The following is a 19860-nucleotide window of genomic DNA, read 5'->3' as shown; positions in this document are numbered from 1 at the left end:
CTCTATGGAATGCATTACAGTAATTTATTTGTTTATTTGATTGATGCTTTACGCCATACCCAAGAATATTTCACTTATACAACGGTGGCCAGCATTATGATGGGAGGAATTCAGTTTAGCTTCGCAATAAAAGTCCATTAAAGACACTGTCATATATTCAAGATATAATTATTCAGTCGAAATTTCTTTCAGATACCAACATTGGAAGGAAAAGGATATTATCGTACGAATTTAGCTGAGTGCAGTAGGCTGATGGTTAACAACGAATATTTTTAGCTAGACCTATTTCATTGGCTGCACCTGTTTCATAACTCTAACTGCATACTGGGGAAGCCATTGTTGAGCACCTAATCGTGTAATAGGGCCTAATCATATTGGCTTCTTTTAAATATTTAAATATCTAGGTCGTATTTTGAAAATATACAACAACGTTGTTGCCACAAAAGTACTAGTTTATAAGTTTCTGTAACGTATATAAGAAGCTGTTAATTCTTCACTTGAATAAACTAACACAAACTAACAGTAACTATAGTCAGCACAGAAGATGAGTTTTCATGCAGGACTTTGTTGTCAAGGATTCACCGTGGTGCAAAGAGATCAGATCAAGTTTATATTTTCGCTGCAATGTCAGCTACTGATGTTAGATGTCTTTGTAAGTATAAGTGTTTGAGAGTCTATAATTCTGCTGTAATTCTCATGTACGGAAATCGGACGTACGAGAATTTATCAACAACTTCTGATGTCCCACATATAGCCATCCGAGAATGTAATCAGCATTCAATACGCCTATGGCAAATGAGACGGCGAGACGTGGCCCAGCGGTAACTGAACAGGTAATTGAACACGGATTCTCTATATTTGTCTGCCCTCATTGATTGGGAGAGCCGTAAATGATATGAGTTTATGGCAAAAGGGGGTTAATGGCTCTCACCGGTTCGTTTACGCAGTCTTACGTTCGTTGAGATCATTTGCCTTCCATCATGGCGTGTCACAGTTAAGAAAGTTTGTAAATGTGAGTAACTTGTCAGAAGTTTCCTCAAGTTTCCTCCGTCCATATATAAATGTGGGTCATCTTTTTATTAGAACAAGTGTGGTGTAAACAGCAAATAAATCAAACAGTAACCATACAGTAACTATTTAGGAAGCCCTTCACTGATTGTTGTTGACTAAAGCGGTACAGTAGTGTGAACATGTATTTGTAGTTCTCTACGTGGTAGTAGGTGGTAGGGATTGTACATTTTTACATACACATGAATAGTTTACAAATCCCTAACGAGGTAAATTGACAAGAGCTGTATTTCACCGGTTACCTGTCATTTGCCAGGTATCACACTGTCGTCGTTTCTCTGTTTTATCTCTCTGTGTTGTATCTTAATTGTATTGTGAGTATGGTGTTTCAAATGTACATGTACTACCGGCATTGGAAAATGCGGTCGGTGGTTACTACAGGCTTATAGAAAGGGGCCACGGAGCTTATACATAGACAAGGGAAAATGCGGTCAATGGTTACTACAGGCTTGTAGAAAGGGGCCACGGAGCTTATACATAGACACGGGAAAATGCGGTCGGTGGTTACTACAGGCTTGTAGAAAGGGGCCACGGAGCTTATACATAGACACGGGAAAATGTGGCCGGCGACTACTACAGTCTTGTAGAAAAGGGACACGGAGCTTATACATAGACACGGGAAAATGTGGCAGGTGGCTACTATAGAATTGTAGAAAAGAGCCACGGAGCTTATACATAGACAAGGGAAAATGTGGCAGGTGGCTACTATAGAATTGTAGAAAAGGGCCACGGAGCTTATACACAGACACGGGAAAATGTGGCCGGTGACTACTATAGACTTGTAGAAAAGGGTCACGGAGCCTATACATAGACAAGGGAAAATGTGGCTGATGGTTACTACAGACTTGCAGAAAATGGCCACCTAGCTTATACATTTACACGGGAAAATGTGGCCAATGGTTACTACAGACTTGTAGAAAAGGGACATGGAGTTTATACATAGACACGGGAAAATGTGGCCGTTGGTTACTACAGACTTGTAGAAAAATGCCACCTAGCTTATACATTTACACGGGAAAATGTGGCCGATGGTTACTACAGCCTTCTAGATAAAGGACTCAGAGCTTATAAATTTATATAGAGACAGGAAGACGTGATAGATACTTCTTTGACATGAACAAGTGTGACAGTTGCTTCTTACAGAGACAGATACTTACTACAGACATGTAGACGTGGACAGTTGCTTACTACAGAGACAGATACTTACTACAGATATGTAGAAGTGTGACAGTTGCTTACTACAGAGACAGATACTTACTACAGATATGTAGAAGTGTGACAGCTGCTTACCACAGAGACAGATATTTACTACAGACATGTAGAAGTGTGACAGTTGCTTACTACAAAGACAGATACTTACTACAGATATATAGAAGTGTGACAGTTGCTTACTACAGAGACAGATACTTACTAAAGACATGTAGAAGTGTGAAAGCTGCTTACTACAGAGACAGATACTTACTACAGATATGTAGAAGTGTGACAGTTGCTTACCACAGAGACAGATACTTACTACAGACATGTAAAACTGTGACACCTGCTTACCACAGAGACAGATACTTACTACAGACATGTAGAAGTGTGACAGTTGCTTACCACAGAGACAGATACTTACTACAGACATGTAAAAGTGTGAGAGCTGCTTACTACAGAGACAGATACTTACTACAGATATGTAGAAGTGTGACAGTTGCTTACTACAGAGAAAGATACTAGCTAATGACATATAGAAGTGTAAATGTTACTTACTACAGAGACAGATACTAACTACAGACATGTAGAAGTGTGACAGTTGCTTACTACAGAAACAGATACTTACTACAGACATGTACAAGTGTGACAGCTGCTTACTATAGAGACAGATACTTACTACAGACATGTAGAAGAGTGACAGCTGCTTACTACAGAGACAGATACTTACTACAGACATGTAGAAGTGTGACAGTTGCTTACGACAAACAGAAAGCAGGTTAGTGTGGCAACTCCAAGAAAAGATACAAGGCGATGCATGATTCTATATTTCGCTTTAATTAAAGCAATCTTCAAGAATAAATGGGACATGGAGTTTATACAGGAAATGAAATTGTACAAGATATACATATATATATATATATATATATATATATATATATATATATATATATATATATATATATATATATATATATATATATATATATATATATATATATATATATATATATATATATATATATATATATAGATATATATATATATATATATATATATACATATATATATATATATATATATATACATATATATATATATATATACATATATATATATATATATATATATATATATATATATATATATATATATATATATATATATATATATATATATATATATATATATATATATATATATATATATATATCTTGTACAATTTCATTTTTTCTTGAAGATTGCTTAAATTAAAGCGAAATATAGAATCATCTGTAGCTGCAGGTTTGATGGCCTTCTCTTCATGAGTAAGTTGAGAGTTTCTGATATCTTTCATCATCACATCTTTAGTTAGCACCAACCATAGAGCCCGGCGTTAATGTAGAGAAATTGATTTCTGTTGGCCTATAGTTACCAGCTTATTTATTTGCTGTTAACAAAACTTGTTAACACTTGTTCCCCTATACGATGATCCACACTTATATGGACGGAGGAATCAGGGGTAAATTTACCTGCAGGGGTAAACTTTCTCAAGAAAGGTACTAACACGCCATGATGGAAGGCAAATGATCTTCAACGAACGTAAGACTTCGTAAAGGAACTCGCCAGCGTCATTGACCGCTTTTAACCATAAACTGATATAATTTAAAGCCTTCCAAAACAATGATGGGGGAGAAATGTAGGAATTTTTGTTCAGTTACCTGTTCAATTACCGCTGGACCAAGTCTGGCTATCCCAGTTGCCAGTGTGATCAGTCGTTGATAAATCCCGTACGTCTCATGTCTATACATTAGAATTCAAGAAGTAACTATTTAACCGATTCTCAGATCCCTATATAAAGATATCTATCAATAGTAGCCAACTTTGTACTGAAATTATAAACATCCCTGATGAATTAGGATGATATAAATTACGGTCTCTGTGTCAGACGGTGAATCTTTGGTAAAGTCTTACATGAAAAGCACAACTGACGGTTTCAGAGCTGACTAACGTCTATTCTTTTTGAAGAGTCGCCTATATTCAGCTGTCTGCAAAATCAGTCATTCTCGCTAGCAAATTGCCTTTAGTCAGAATCATGTAACAACCCAAGCTCTACAGATTGATACGTTACTGTTGGTATGGATATTGTTGGTATGGATGTTGGCATTATGGATTGAATTCAGTTAAAAATATTTTATTAATATAATTCTTTTTAGTTTTCCTGTATTTTTGTTTTATGTTCCAAGATATTATAAATTATGTGTCAGTACCGCTATGTAAAACAAACTGGGCAATATTTTGTAATTAGCGAGGTTACACGATTTTCCCATTGTTGGACGCCCTTAAACGATTAGGCCTTGGAACTGTACCATGATTAGGCGATATAACAGAATTAGGCGCATTTAAACACGATTAGGCACAGTTACACGAATAAACGCAGCGCTTTACCACATTTAGGCGCTCGACAGCTCTCTTGTCATTTCACAGAAGATCTGTCACTGTGAGCAGGTTGCCAATCTGCCTGAGCGATAACGACGGGAGCAATTTCTCATCTAGGTGCTAGGGGGTACTTTCAAAACATATTTTCTTAACGAATTGTTCGTAAAGTTTAACTATAATGACCCCAATGACCTTGATAAAATATGCCAAGTTGGCTGAAAGTATTTTTTGCATGGACAATATGCCAGTTTTTTGTCATGTTATCTCTCTACCGATATTGAAGGATAATAATATACTGAAGTAATGCTGAGTAAACTGTTGTGTTTGCACAAATTTGACACTAGCATAAAAAATTTAAAGTGGGCCGAGCTGATCATTGTATAGATGTCATAGAGTATAAATTTGTATAAACCCGAGGAGTGACTAACTCTCCTGCACAGATCACGTGCAATTATCACGTGCAATTCTCAGAACAGTATTTTCGATTTCAGTCTGCAAAGGTTTATCAAGTTGTGTAGCACGGTGGGCGTACTGTCGAGAGGTAAGTACTGTAAGATGTAGTACCTGTATTTTTATGACTTTTGTGAATGCATTTATCAGGTTAGGGACTTGTTTTTACCTTATCGTGTTACCTACTGTCGGACGATGGAGGTAGAATATCTACCTGATAGAAATGTGATGTGTTCGCTACAGATATATATGAATACAACAAATGATAATGGTATAAATATTGTGATCAGTATTCTATGATGACGTTTTTCTGACCCGGGACGGGTAAGCACATATATAAATAACAATAATGATAATAAATATAGATGTGGGGCACACAAGTGACAAGTTTAGGCTTACAGCTACAGGTTTTATGGCCTAAATCTAAGCTGGACGATCCTACCGAAACACCCAGCTTCGGTCATATAGACTTCCACGTGGACAATTTCACTAAACAAAATAAAAAGAAAAACCGGCTTAAACCCTACCTTATTTTTGCTTTCCACCGAATCCCTAAAACACCCGAAATGTAATATGTCAAAACCCACATTGGCAAACCATCTTTTTACAGTAACCCAGCCGTTTAGACTTTCGAATCTGACAACTCAAATAAACTTTTGGCGCGTTTGGATTTTTTGTGTAAATGCTTTTTTAAGGTTAGATTGACTTGTCTTTACTTGATTGTGTTACTGACTGTCACATTATGGAAGTAAAATTCTACCACCTTGCTCAGACACTGCACGCTTATTGGATTGACCTGGTCGTCCTCACCTCAAAATCGCAGTATGCATGCGCGCGGAATCGGCTGCATCCAAAATCCGGATTGTATCTCAGACCACGTGCAGAAACATGGATAACGAAGTAGATGCGCAGAGGATGGCCGCAAGCCTTGACTGGAACCGTTAGAATTGTTTTCTCGCTCGATTGACAGGACAGATTGTTGTTTCTATTCTACATCCAAGATGACTGATAAAATCATCGCCAAAGTTGTCAATTAAGACTGCTTGCGTGGTCTAATACAGACCGAAAGGACGTTATTCATGTGAGTGTCTGAAGCTTTGACCTTGAAAGGCATTATACAGAGTTGTGCTGAACTTCGTTTGCTAGCTGGGACGTGTCACCTCAGGTAAATACTGGGAACAGCCATGACAACGGGCCAATAGATTAGGTATTGTTTGTTTGCCCTCAGTGTGATATCAACTGCTCAACACTCCAAAGCTACAGGATGTGTTGGCCTACATGTACATACATGCTGATACTTAGTCTGTATATTCTCTGATATTTTATGTATTTTATATCCGCTTGAAACAAGCTGTGATTATAGATAGATTGCACAACCACTGGTATGTAGCTGACCATCACCTAAACCATTTTTCAAACAAACATAAAACTGTCTGTTATTCTGGTTTAAGGACGGCCTGTATGTGTACCTAAGAGCTGACTCGCTATGTGCATTGTTCACTCCAGACTTAGCAGACATTTCAGTCTCGCCCAGTTATCAGGGATAATGGAGGGTGTAACGACACAACCTCTCCCATTAGCAGTGCAGTATACATACACGAACATAGCTTCGTTCAAGCCCTCTCTGTGAGGAGAAAACTAAGACTGGCCTCGTTGTCCATTGTAGAGGTATTATCTCCAGTCCAGACTTAAAGGATATGTTTACATGGTCCCGGTCACCAGTCTAGACTTATTCAGTCTGAACCTTGTATGTTTTATCCGCCGTCACCTCGTAATGAAGCACAAATATTATTGTCTCTATTCCAGTTCTTCCTCACGGTAACAAAAACAAACCTGTTCTGCCGCTCCCTTTATACTCGAGCTCACACATCAAACAGTACCCTGTGATGTATGCTAACCAGGTAATCTCCTGTTTACAACAGTTACTATCGTTTGCAGAAATGTATCAACTCACCGTTTATCAACGTAGAGGGAACATATATACTTGTCCGGGAAAATGGTACTAATATACTTGTAAAGAATTCTTTAAAACGTTTCCTGCAATTATTGAAACATTAGTTATGGGCTGTCGACGTAATTCAAAATGGCCGCCTTTGTAAACATCTGCAGTTTCAAAATGCCATTCTAACATACCTCCAAAAACCTTAACACCAAAAACAATGGTGAGTGAAGTCTGCTGAAATTGATAATCTATATACAGTTGTCGTTCTCGTCATGGACGCTGGGATGATTCCGTGTCGATAATAAAATTGGGGATGGGTTGTACTGTCAGAACGTCTATTTTCTTAAAATTCGACAGGTCACATTTTCCGTGTACGAAGGCAAAAGGAATTTACATATAATTGGTCAGGCAGTTAAGTTCAAAGGTGAAATATTTACCACACCGACATCATGTAGCCAATAGTCACTTATCCCGTGTATGAGATGAAAAGAGGTGGCATAAAACAACAAGCATCTAGGTACTATATCGAGATAAGCCAATTACCTGTTCATTTACCGCTGGAACACATCTGGCTATCCTAGTTGCCACTGTGAACAGTCGTTGATAAATCCCGTACGTCTCATGTCTATACATTAGAATTCAAGAAGTAACTATTTAACAGATTCTCAAATCCCTATTTCAGAGATATCTATCAATGGTGGCCAACTTTGTACTGAAATTATAAACTTCCCTTTTGAATTAGGATGATATAAATTACGGTCTCTGTGCCAGACGGTGAATCTTTGGTAAAGTTTTACATGAAAAGCACAACTGACGGCTTTAGAGCTTACTATAGTCCATTTCTTTTTAAAGAGTCGCCTATATTCAGCTGTCTGTAAAATCAGTCACTCTCGCTAGCAAATTGCCTTTAGTCAGAGCCACGTAACAATCCAAGCTTTACCCATTGATACGTTGAACGTCGATATGTAGCAAAGAAATTGCAGTTAGAACACTTTTTCTAATTCATAATGTTAAAATCCACATGCTCTGTTTCGACAGCAAGGACCAGTTGCCTCGGGTGACGTCAGAATTATTCAAAAACCAGTGGAATGCTGGATGTTGGGCGGAGTTCAACATGTTTTGAAGGAGGGTAGTATAGGCTTTGTTATTGCAAGCAGTTTTTTAACCGCTTGTTGATGCAGCCGTTGTAAAACAAATCACTCTCCACGCTCATTGTCCAGCAGGCAACTTACTTTTGAATAATTATGAAGTCACCTGAGGCATTGAGTTCTTGTCGAAACTAAGCTCACGGAGTTAACATTATGAATAAGAAAAATTATTCTTACTGCAATTTCTTTGAAATAATATGGATGTCCAACGCATCAATATGTAGAGCCTGGTTTGTTACGTGACACTGACTAAAGGCAATTTTGGTAGCGAGTGTGAATGATTTTACGGACAGCTGAATATAGGTGACTCTCTAAAAGAAATAGACTACAGTCTGGCTATAAGTTTTTATCCATTTATTCAATTAAAGAATTAACAACAGTGGAAACTGTGACAACTCGATTATCAGGTCGGGAAATAAAGCGATAGAAGCTTTGTGTAGAGGACTGAGTTCATTCTGGTAAGAAAGTACATCTACTAACGGTGCAGTGGCCCGTCTCCGTCGACTATGGCGGTAGCCTTGCGCTTACATGCACTACGTCACAAATACGTCACTGCACAAAATGGTACCTATATTGTTTACCACAGCAACATTGTATCAGTCAACCTGGATATTTCAGTCTTTAAATGTAGTCAGTATGTTAGTTAAACATGCTTCTGGAAATAAAGAGTAAATAATTCTAGTGACATTACTGTTAGTACGGATGTTGGGATTATGGATCGAATTCAGTCAAAAAGATTTTCAATAATATAATTCTTTTAGTTCCTGAATTTTTGCTATATGTTCCAAGTTAATATCAATTATGTAACAATATCGCTATTTAAAACAAACTGAGCGATATTTTACAATTAGCAACGTTACAGGATTAAACGCATGCTTTTCCAGTTGTTGTGCGCCCTCAAACGGTTATGCGTGGAACTGTACCATGAATAGGCGATGTTACAAGATGAGGCGTCGCTTTTTACCACGATTAGGCGCAATTACACGAATAAACGCAGCGTTTTACCACGATTAGACGCTCGACAGCTCTCTTGTCATTTCGCAGAAGATCTGTCACTGTAAGCAGGTTGGCAATCTGTGTCAGCGATCGCCATCTAGTGGCAAAGGATCCTTTTAAGATATTCTGTTAACGAATTTTTTGTAAAGATTAACTTTAATGACCCCACTGAACTTGAAAAATTAGGCAAAGTTGGCTGACAATAAATCTTTTCCCTCATGGGAGTCTTTTTCTCATGGATCATATGCCAGTTTTTTGTCATGTTATCTCTCTACCGATATTGAAGGATAATAATTTGCGGAAGTAATACTGAGTAAACTGTTGTGTTTGCAAGAATTTGACAGTAGCATATAAAGTTTAAAGTGGGCCGAGCTGATCATTGTATAGATATCATAGAGTATAAGTTTGGATAAACGCGAACAGTGATTACCTCCTCTGCTTAGATCACGTGCAATTATCACGTGCAATTCTCAGAACAGTATTTTCGATTTCAGTCTGCAAAGGTTTATCAAGTTGTGTAGCACGGTGGACGTACTGTCGAGAGTTAAGTCCAGTAAGACGTAGTACGTGTATATGACTTGTGAAAATGCGTTTATCAGGCTAGGTTGACTTGTCTTTACTTGATTGTGTTACTGACTGTCAGACTATGGAGGTCAAATTCTACCTCAATGGTCAGACCCTGTATGCTTATTAAATTGACCTGGTCGTCCTCACCTCAAAATCGCAGTATGCACGCGCGCGGAACCGGGTGCATCCAAAATCCGGATTGTATCTCAGACCACGTGCAGAGACATGGATAACGAAGCAGATGAGCAGAGGATGGCCGCAAGCCTTGACTGGAACCGTTAGAATTGTTTTCTCGCTCGATTGACAGGACAGATTGTTGTTTCTATTCTACATCCATGATGACTGATAAAATCATCGCCAAAGTTGTCATTTAAGACTGGTGGCGTGGTCTAATTCAGAGCGAAAGGACGTTATTCATGTGAGTGTCTGAAGCTTTGACCTTGAAAGGCATTATACAGAGTTGTGCTGAAGGACGTTTGCTAGCGGGGACGTGTCACCTTAGGTAAATACTGCGCACAGCCATAAAAACGGGTCAACAGATTAAGTACTGTTTGTTTGCCCTCAGCGTGATATGAATTGCTCAACACTCCAAAACTATAGGATGCGTTGGCCTACATTATCAGCCGTCACCTCATGGCGAAGCAGCAATATTGTAGTCTATTTTTAGTTCTTCCTCACAGTAACAAAAATAAACCTGTTCTGCAGCTCCCTTTATACTCGAGCTCACGCACCAAAAAGTATCCTGTGACGTATTCTAACCGGATACTCTCCAATGCAAACGAGGTCGGCTGTTTGCGACAGTCACTATCGTTTGCAAAAATGTCAACTCGCCATTTATCGACGTATAGGGAATATATACCTGTATGAGAAATGGTTCTTTGTGCACTACATGTAAAGAATTCTCTAAAACGTTTCTTTCAATTATTGAATCATTTGTCGGAACACTTCAAAATGGCCGCCTTCATAAACTTCCACAGTTTCAAAATGCGATTCTAACATATCTCCAAAAACTTTAAAACTAAAAGCAATGGTGAGTGAAGTGTGCTGAAACTGATAATCAATACAGAGTTGCCGTCTTTGCCATGGATGCTGGGACGATATTCTATGTCGGTAATGAAATGGGACCCACCATAATACTGGCCGCCGTTGTATAAGTGAAATATTCTTGAATACGGCGTAAAACACCAATAAAATAAATAATAAAGTGGGGGGCTGGGTTGTACTGTCAAAAATTTGACAGCTTAAATTTTCCTTGGACAAAAGCGAAATGAATTTACATATAATTGGTCAGGCAGTTATGTTTAAATGCGAAATATTTACCATTACCGACATCATGTGGGCAATAGGCACTCATCCCGTGTATGAGATATAAAGAGGTGGCATCAAACAACGAGCACCTAGGTACTATATCTAGACAAGCGAAACATGGGCATCCATGCATTTATCAACGTGATATTAGAAGTAACCCAACGAAAATCGGCGGATTGCTGGTATTACAAGCAAACTATGGCAGTAAACGCCACTACAGCCACTGTTCTGAGCTACGGTGGTGTCGGAATACAAGAATAATATCCGTAACTGGTCACCGGAACGAGTCCATAACTGCCGTTATCCAGACACAAAGTGTGATCTGAGTTGAAGACGTTGTTGGCCCGATTACGCCGAAATCGGCTCCACAGGATTATCGAATTCTTAGCAACCCTACAATTTCAAGAATCACCTTCCATTTAAACTTCAACTTAATCTGCAAGTTTCTCCACGAAATAAATCGATCATTTCTGACAGTTTTTTTTATTAGTTTGACTTCTATGCCTTAAAATCATTATTCCTCTGTCGTCGCAAAACTGTTGTGCTCGAAGTTAGAGCTTAAATTGACAGGGAGGCCTATGGCCCCTCGTTCTTAAACAGTCGATAAACGCCCGTCTTCTGTACATTATCTAGGTCATTTGAACATCGGAAACTACGTTTTACTTCTTAATTAAAGCACAATTTACCCAAGAGAAAAGGGGATAAATGTAAGTACAATATGCTGCTAGTTTCAAATTAGTTATCAGGTTATATAACATTGAATTACAACACAACTAAAAATGGTAAATAGAACAGTTCAGAACTGTGTCTGAGGGTAGCCTCGTCACAATATTGAATGTACATATCTTACATACATGTATAGACATAGATACAATTCTGTGTTTGATTAATTTGGTATTAGAGGTGTATACTGATGTGTAAACTATTGATAGAAGTTAAATACACAGTGAATTTAAAGTTAATATATAGTTTGTTGCTACTCCTCACCGGGGTCACGTTCTCCTGTTATTGGAGTCACGCAAGCTCAACACTCCTCAAAAATATCCAGCTGTTCCTTTTTCCCATTTTTACATGTCTTTTTCAAATCTTCAAACAAGAAAGCAAAGCATCACATTGGTTGGCGCCACAGTGAGGTTACTTGACTGTAGCTGCCACGGGAGTCACATTTATTCTCTACCACTTCTGCCACTCGTAATTTTAATGAACTATAAAAAAGTATAGCTCAGAACAGTATATGAAGATACAGTATGGATGGATGTTCTTTATAGCTTGGCAGAAGCAAAAAAAAGAACAACCCAGGAAAGGAGTAGTAATGTCACGGGAGTTACGCTGTGATGGTTAATATGTAAATTGGCTTAATCTTTTTTTCTTAGCTATTTGTTGTTAAACCTCAATCTTCGGGTACCTCTTGACCATTAACTGTACAGCTGCTTGTATTCAAACATGCTCTCTCATTTGTCATCGCTTTAATCTTCTCGGCCAGTAAAAAAATCAGAAGTCAAAAACATATATTAAGAATAATTTCCACATACGTACACCTTAATAGTCACTCCATTTACATTGTTTACTGTTTAAAGATAGAGCCTGGCCAGACATGCATACTACCTGCGTGATTTTCTTTTGCCTTGTGTTACCATGATGTTGTGCTGTATCAATTTTAAACACCTTGAAAATCCAATGCAACACCACATGAACTAGTTATCTATTATGCGTCTGAACAGTTGCTTTCTGCCCGTGTTTGTGTCACAACGATTTAATGACCCATTTAATGAGTGTCAAACCTAACCATGTGCCTGTTACTGTTCAGAAGTAACCCGCCTTTTTGGAATTTACTTATAGTTAAAAGAGAACGCATTTCCTGCTGTCTAGAGGTAGCGTCTCACAATCTGTGCTTCTGTAACAACTGGCAGGCACCACTTTGAGTGTATATATCCTGCTATACGTTTACATATACGGACACTTCGTTAACACAGTTACATGCGCACATAGATAACGAATGATTCCTAAGTATAACGTACATATAAAGAACATAAATGTGCCTAGAGATAAGTCCTTTGCATTATCGGGAAAGAGAATTGGATGCTCGCCCAGGTAAAATATTCATGGGCATATATAATAAAGTTTAAAGTTTACAAATACAATAATACAAGTTTAAAAATCTGCCTGGATCGATGGCTATTCGATGTGTAAAATTTACAACTGATAACTACCATTGCGCATGTGCGAAAATGCTCATTCTTTTATTGATCTGTTAGTTTATTGGTCCTCATCACATCATGTATGACACGGTGCATTCATTGCAAATTGAATTTCATGTTTATTGATTTATTTGATTGGTGTTTTACGCCGTACTCAAGAATATTTCACTTACACGACGGCGGCCAGCATTATGGTGGGTGGAAACCGGGCAGAGCCTGGGGGGAAACCCACGACCATCCAGAGGTTGCTGTTATACCTTCCCACGTACGGCAATTTCATGTTTATGTTTTAATTACTGGCAACTGCCAATATATTCCACAAAGTGACAACACGACCAACAAGATCGACAAGAATTTACAAATGAACATACATATGCTGTAAATGTATTGTCAGAATCTGCCTGTATTAATCATACTTTGTGTTAACAGCACCACATTTCAAAATCAAAGTATCATCTTGATATCAGCTGAATTACACGGACATGACCGCGGAAGGGACATTTTATTTATCCATCAAACAAAAAGAGAACCAAAAAAAAAACTATTTTGCTAACGCAAGGGAAAGTACTTTCCCCAAATTTAACCAACCAATCAAAATGCTGTTTCTTTTAACTTGCCACCTATATTCAGCTTTCTGTAAAATCAGCCGCAGTCGCTACAAGATTTGCTTGTCGCCTGTGAAATGTAATACCACAAGCTCCACACGCCAGTATGTTAGATGGCCATATTATTACAAAGAGAATGCAATTAGAATATGTTTATTCATATTGTTAAACTCAGTGAACTTGGTTTGGACAACAAGAACTCATTGCCACTGGACACGTCATAATTATTCAAATACAAGTGGCCAGCTGGACAACGGGCGTGGAAAGATATTTGTTTTCCAATAACTGCACATAAGCCGTTAGAACAAATTCCACACTGTACCACAGAGCACACAGAGGACGCAAATAGACTATACTGTGATTTTATAACAGAATTTCCTTAAATCCAACTCTAAAACCATACTGCTGTGGAATCATATGCTACAAGAGATAAAGTACAATTCATGACGTGTATTATGCTAAAATATGTATAACAATGTAAAATATGGCAGTGTCATAAAGAGGATTTAGAGTGAAGTCAATAGCAATTTAGGTAAATGGTTTCCGTCTCCGCCAAAACATGGTGAACTCCTCCCAATAGCCAGAATGCCACTGGTTTTTGAAAAGTTATGACATCTCTCATCATGAATTAGAATAAGGATTCCATCTGAATATTCTTTAATATAACATTGAAGTCCAACATATCAATGTGTAGTGGCTGTGATGTTACTTTTGATAGTGAATAACATTGATTTTACGAAAAGTTGAATATATTTTTTGGGGTTTGTTTGTTTAATTGGTGTTTTACCCCGTTGTCAAGAGTATTCCCTAGCCGATAAGTTAAAAGACACTATCATATAACCCCATATATAAATTACATTCCTGTAGGAAAATGTGAGGCAAAATTCCTATAAGTAAGTTTCTGTCGATCACTGTGTTACTTTTGGGTTTATTCTCAACAGGTATATGCCAGACATGCAGTCACTTAATGCTGGCAACTGCATTAAAAAAAGAAAAACTTTATACAATTTATCACTCACTGTGATTTCCAATTATCCAACAACTGCATAGGCAGCCTTATATACAGTTTATTTGCCCAAAAGTCAGTGTTATAGTTCATTTATCTTTTGCAAGAAGGCTGAATTTTATTGGATTAAATTTACCCTTGACTCCCTGGGGTCTTTCTCATCGGTCAAGTTTCCTGCAAAAACAAAAAACGCCATATCAGGCTGTGTTAGGTTGACACAGAAAGCCCAAAAGGCTTCATTTCGGTCTTTCAAACCACGATATCATATAAACACTATGCAGACGTTTGGCAAAAGAAAAGAAAAAAAGAAAAGCATATATTTCAATGTGATGACAATTTGTACTTTTTCTTTCATTGTTTTTTTTTAATTCTCTGAAGTATCTTTTGTACAAGTATGAATGTTGCCATTTTAATGGGGCAGGGAAACACGAAAGCCCGATGTTAACCATTGACCTTTGGCTTGTTACTGGCAAACTTTCTCACATGTGACTTGCACGCAAAATTAGAACTTGTAGCAGCCAAATAGTCGAACGAAAAAAGTGGAAACGACCACACGACCGCCTACTTTGGTGACAAGGTTATAAAAGTTTGTCTTGAGCCACTGTCACCCAAGAATACCTGTATTTTTTTTTTTAATATAAACTGCCTCTTTAGTTTGCTTCGTGTTCTTGTTTAATAAAACAGTGAAATATTATCGTGTCGTTAACGTTGACGTATTTGGTGAAGGATTTTGTAGAGTTTTACATTAGTTTAGATTCTTTTCTTGATAATGTAAATTGAACACAGACTAACGTTATAATCTTATTTTGTCAGAAACTTACCACTGAGTATGAGAAAAAGGTGGATAGCGACCAAAGAAACCATTTCCATGAAGATGTTAGGCAAGAGAAGGGATGTCTCTATGGAGAGGCCTTGTGATGTACTCGTAGACCCGTTCAACTTGCCACTCATAAATTACAGTAGGGAACTGGTTTTCTAGGGGACAGTCTAAGCAAGGTCTCCATAATGAGTGTCCACTCTGACCAAACCGCAACCGGAGCCAGTCAGCCCCAAAACACTGGTAAAATATATTATTATATCTACATTCTAAGACAGAAGATGATAAAAGGGGAACCAGTAAATGACGTGCAGCGGGGGCTGAAATGCATCCAAAGTGATTATGACTTATTAAAGAAGTTACTCGATAAACTGTATAAGTATACTGGTATTTGCATGGCTGCAAGTCTTGTGGATTGGAACTCATCACTTCGAAAAGAATTGCAGTCATTCGAAAAAGAGGTGACAGATTACATTCAGGCACATGGGACATCAGAACATCAGCTAGTTTCCACCAGAAGCCACATGGATACCGGTGAATCTGCGAATTCTGAAGCTGAAATCCTTTCGAGAGGTAGATATTTATTTATGTGTGTAGTTTGTATTTATTTGATTTAATTATGTTATTTGACCTACTCAATACCATTTCACTATATGATGACGGCCAGCATTATGGTGGAAGAGATTGTCCAGAGAGGTACATGTAAGTAATGTGTACTTTAAATACCAAAACATGCATTCTTAAACCAGGTCCCGATTTTTATAATAGTTTAGACTATAGACTGAACGAGAGAAACAACAGCAGCTTTTTTATCTAAATATGATCAACAAGAGCTCTAAGATACTATTTTTACCTCTTACACAAGAAGCTCATTTTCACCCCTAAGTTTTTTAGTTAAATCGGGCCTTGATTACAAACTGTTGCTTCCTTAGGACATACCGTTTGTTATATTAGCTCACCTGTACAGAGTACAGGCGTAGCTTATGTCATACTCCGAGCGTCGGCGTCGGTGTCCAGTAACATGGAAAGCAATGATCAACAAAATGTTAGGGCTGGAATCTTAAAAAGTACAAAAATGTACTGATCTCAGGGATTGTAGGTATGTAGAGCACAGTCAAACGAGGGAATGTTCCATCTTTGATGCTTCTTGTGCATATTAATTATTTTAAATTACCAAATTCACTAATTCAGTATTTTACGTGCGTTGGTAGCTGAAGTTTTGCATTGACGCCCTAAAGGCGAGATCTCTAGTAGCCTTCCTACAAAATCTAAGCAGTTTTATTGTTGTCTTCCCTATATCGTAAAGCATTTATCGACTTATAAATTCTTACACATCACTGTAATTTAAAAATTGGATTTGGTAAATGAATTTAAGAAAAAAAAACCCTGCAATTTTCAAGTTAATATAGTTAAGCATCTATATGGTAATTGATTGTTCTACAGCGTTTACTACGGAAGGCGACAATAGAGAGAATGCCTCAGAAAATGTGCGGTTCAACAAGCTGATCCTTCACATCGCACGGCATATAAACGACGAAGAGGTGAAGGAAATCAAGATTTTGCTCCAAGGTAAGTTATACCTTCAGCGATTAACAAATTAAGGGGTGTTATCATTTTAACAAGGACATTATGGCAATAAGAAAGAGTTTAGTACAGAGGGCATAACCAGAGCAGCGACAACAGCTGACAAATGGTCACATGTAGTCTTTGAAATTCGGCCTCTTGTCACTTTGCCTCAGTTGTGGTTTTATTCTGTAGGTGTTCGTGTAAATGCTTACGCCGAGTTAGGTAAAAAATATGCAGTGATGTTAATTGTAGTTCAGCGATGGACGACTACGCTCCCGAATTGTCTTTAGCGTTCAGGAAGAGCAATAAAACGCCTCAGTTAGTGCTGACATTTTGTCCAACAGTCAGTGCTTTATAGGACAGGTTACCGCATAGGAAGTTATCCAACAAAACAGAGAAATTCGCAAATATCTGCAACATTTCTTCAAAAGAGAGTGAACTGTTGAGTACAAGGCCAGCTTTTAATACGACTTAGGTTTGAATTCATGTACACAGCTCTACCAAATGAACTATCAAGCTAGATTGTGTCAGGATAGCTATTTAAGTCTTAGAAATTCAGTACGTATTTTTTCGAAAACAAATTTGTTAAATTTAATAGAAATTCTGTTGTCTGAGTGTTGCTGGAAAGTATTCCTATTTTTAAGTTTTATTAATCAAGATTAGCTGTGAGAGCAGCTCATAGTACTAAGTGATATGTGCAATACAGTTCTTGGTGCAGTGCAGTGCAGAAGGATGGAGAAAAGACAATAGAGGTGCAAAGGAAGTACAGCTTGGGATGGGGCTAATAAATGGTACGACTGGTGGGCAGATGAGCCTTTTTTTTCAGACTTTCGTGATACAGAGTAACACATAATTTAAAGAATTTGCACAGATATTCTAATGACTATTTAGACAAATTAAGTCGCTATAAGAGTTTGTAGCTACCTGTTTCGGATAAAGCGTTTAGACTGTGATATATGAACGGCATTAACTGGAAGTATCAATGTTAGTGGTAACATCTAAACTGCTATCCCTGAACAATAAACGTGTGGCTGTTACATCTGTCGTGTGCCCAGACGCAGATATTCCGTCCAAACGGCGCTATGTTCACTATATAAATTGTAGAACAAAAATTAGTATTCAACAGTTTAATTACTTTCACCATTTAAGCGTTATTAAGGTTATTAAGAAGATCGTCCTTCAGTAGTCTACAGTCGTTCCTCATGGACAGAGATCAATATCTTCAGGTTTCCATCCACAATAGAACAACGGAGGTGGTCTGGATATTTATACATTCCTGTGAAATATACTCAGCGTTATTTGTAAATCTTATAGTGAGCGGCAAGGAATTCCGGTCACAGTTCGCTGTTCGCTACGGGAAATGTGTGAATTCATAAGAAAAACATTGGGGATAAGGGTTCTGTCAGCTTTCACTTGAGTCAAACAGAGGTGTAATATGTGAGTAGGAAAATGTTGTGAGAAATAGTTTCATTAGTCCTATCTCTAAATACAGCTAGCAACTCAAGTGAAGTGCTTCTCGTAACACCAGATATTGCGCTAAGAAAATCTTTTTGGATATGTGTCCGCGCACTCTATGCTAACTCTTATGGATATTTTACACATGTTTTCTAATACGATCTGTATTTTAAAGTACAATATATTGCTCATTTTTTGATTGGCTGTAGATATAATATTTTCAACGTGCGCATTCCAAGAGCCAACGTTAGAAGAGACAACACCCGGGTGTTTATGTGTAGGCAAGATATTTACTGTGGTAAACCTAAAAGGTTGAAGAACTGGGAAAGTTATTCTAGAAAAGAATTCTTTGACTCACACCATCTGGGCTTAACGATTTCGATGTGTCTATATTACTGAAAATCTCCATTTTTTCATCTGAGGTAGTAATGTTATCAGAAAGACTAATTTCAGGAGTGCCAGTCAAAAGTACCAGTATCCAGTATCGTTGGTACAACATATATTAAAGAAATAATTGTTCAGCACAGATGCTTTGGATTTTTTTCGCTAAGTAAAACCATCAGAGGTAACAATAGGTGGGAAAACGTTTATATTGTTTGAATCATTTTTCAGCATGCCTTTTGCAATTTTCCACCAAACTTTATCTGCCATCTTACAGGTTGAGATTCGTACTTTGGTGCTTTCAGTATAGTCTAGTTTTGCTGGTGTGATTAATGAAGTAACTTTATTCCTTTGTTGTTTGTACAGATTGATATTGGTTACTGTTTTTGACGACGCGAACGATTAAATCAACGACAGCGTTTTTTTTTTATTATTTCTCGTTTAATTTCAGACATCATCCCACTTTTATTTTTCAATTTCACAACAACTGTCTTATTAGATAATAATTCACAGCAATAATCAACATCAGTATGTTGGTTAATTTCGCCCAAATGACAGGTTGACAAAGAATCTCTAAATAAGTCCCGGTTAGCATTTCTATAGTCCCATAATTCATCCCATTCTTCTAGGACGATATTAGGTGATCTATATATAACACAAAGAAGAGTGTTTAACTTGTCTGCAATTTCACTCCTCATTAATTTTAGACATAATGTGTTCAAACTGAGAAAGGCGGCTAGCAAT

General features: G+C 37.6%; 2 protein-coding genes across 6 annotated transcripts in view; both read left to right on the top strand.

Moving 5' to 3' along the window:
* The window catches only part of LOC135479147 (cAMP-dependent protein kinase regulatory subunit-like), a 112154-nt gene that overhangs the window by 35910 nt on the left and 56384 nt on the right, over positions 1 to 19860 (top strand). The gene's annotated exons all lie outside the window — the stretch shown is intronic.
* Positions 15719 to 19860, top strand: part of LOC135479145 (uncharacterized) — a 47191-nt gene continuing 43049 nt past the window's right edge. For all 5 annotated transcript variants that reach the window (XM_064758905.1, XM_064758904.1, XM_064758903.1 and 2 more), the window contains exons 1-2: positions 15719 to 16287; positions 17158 to 17283. In XM_064758905.1, coding sequence (XP_064614975.1) covers positions 15903 to 16287; positions 17158 to 17283 — 511 coding nt within the window. In that variant the 5' untranslated portion in view covers positions 15719 to 15902. The remainder of the gene's footprint in view (positions 16288 to 17157; positions 17284 to 19860) is intronic.

Source organism: Liolophura sinensis, chromosome 12 (genome assembly GCF_032854445.1).
Source record: "Liolophura sinensis isolate JHLJ2023 chromosome 12, CUHK_Ljap_v2, whole genome shotgun sequence".
In the NCBI taxonomy this organism is placed as follows: domain Eukaryota; kingdom Metazoa; phylum Mollusca; class Polyplacophora; order Chitonida; family Chitonidae; genus Liolophura; species Liolophura sinensis.
This window is presented reverse-complemented; position numbering and strand designations above follow the sequence as displayed.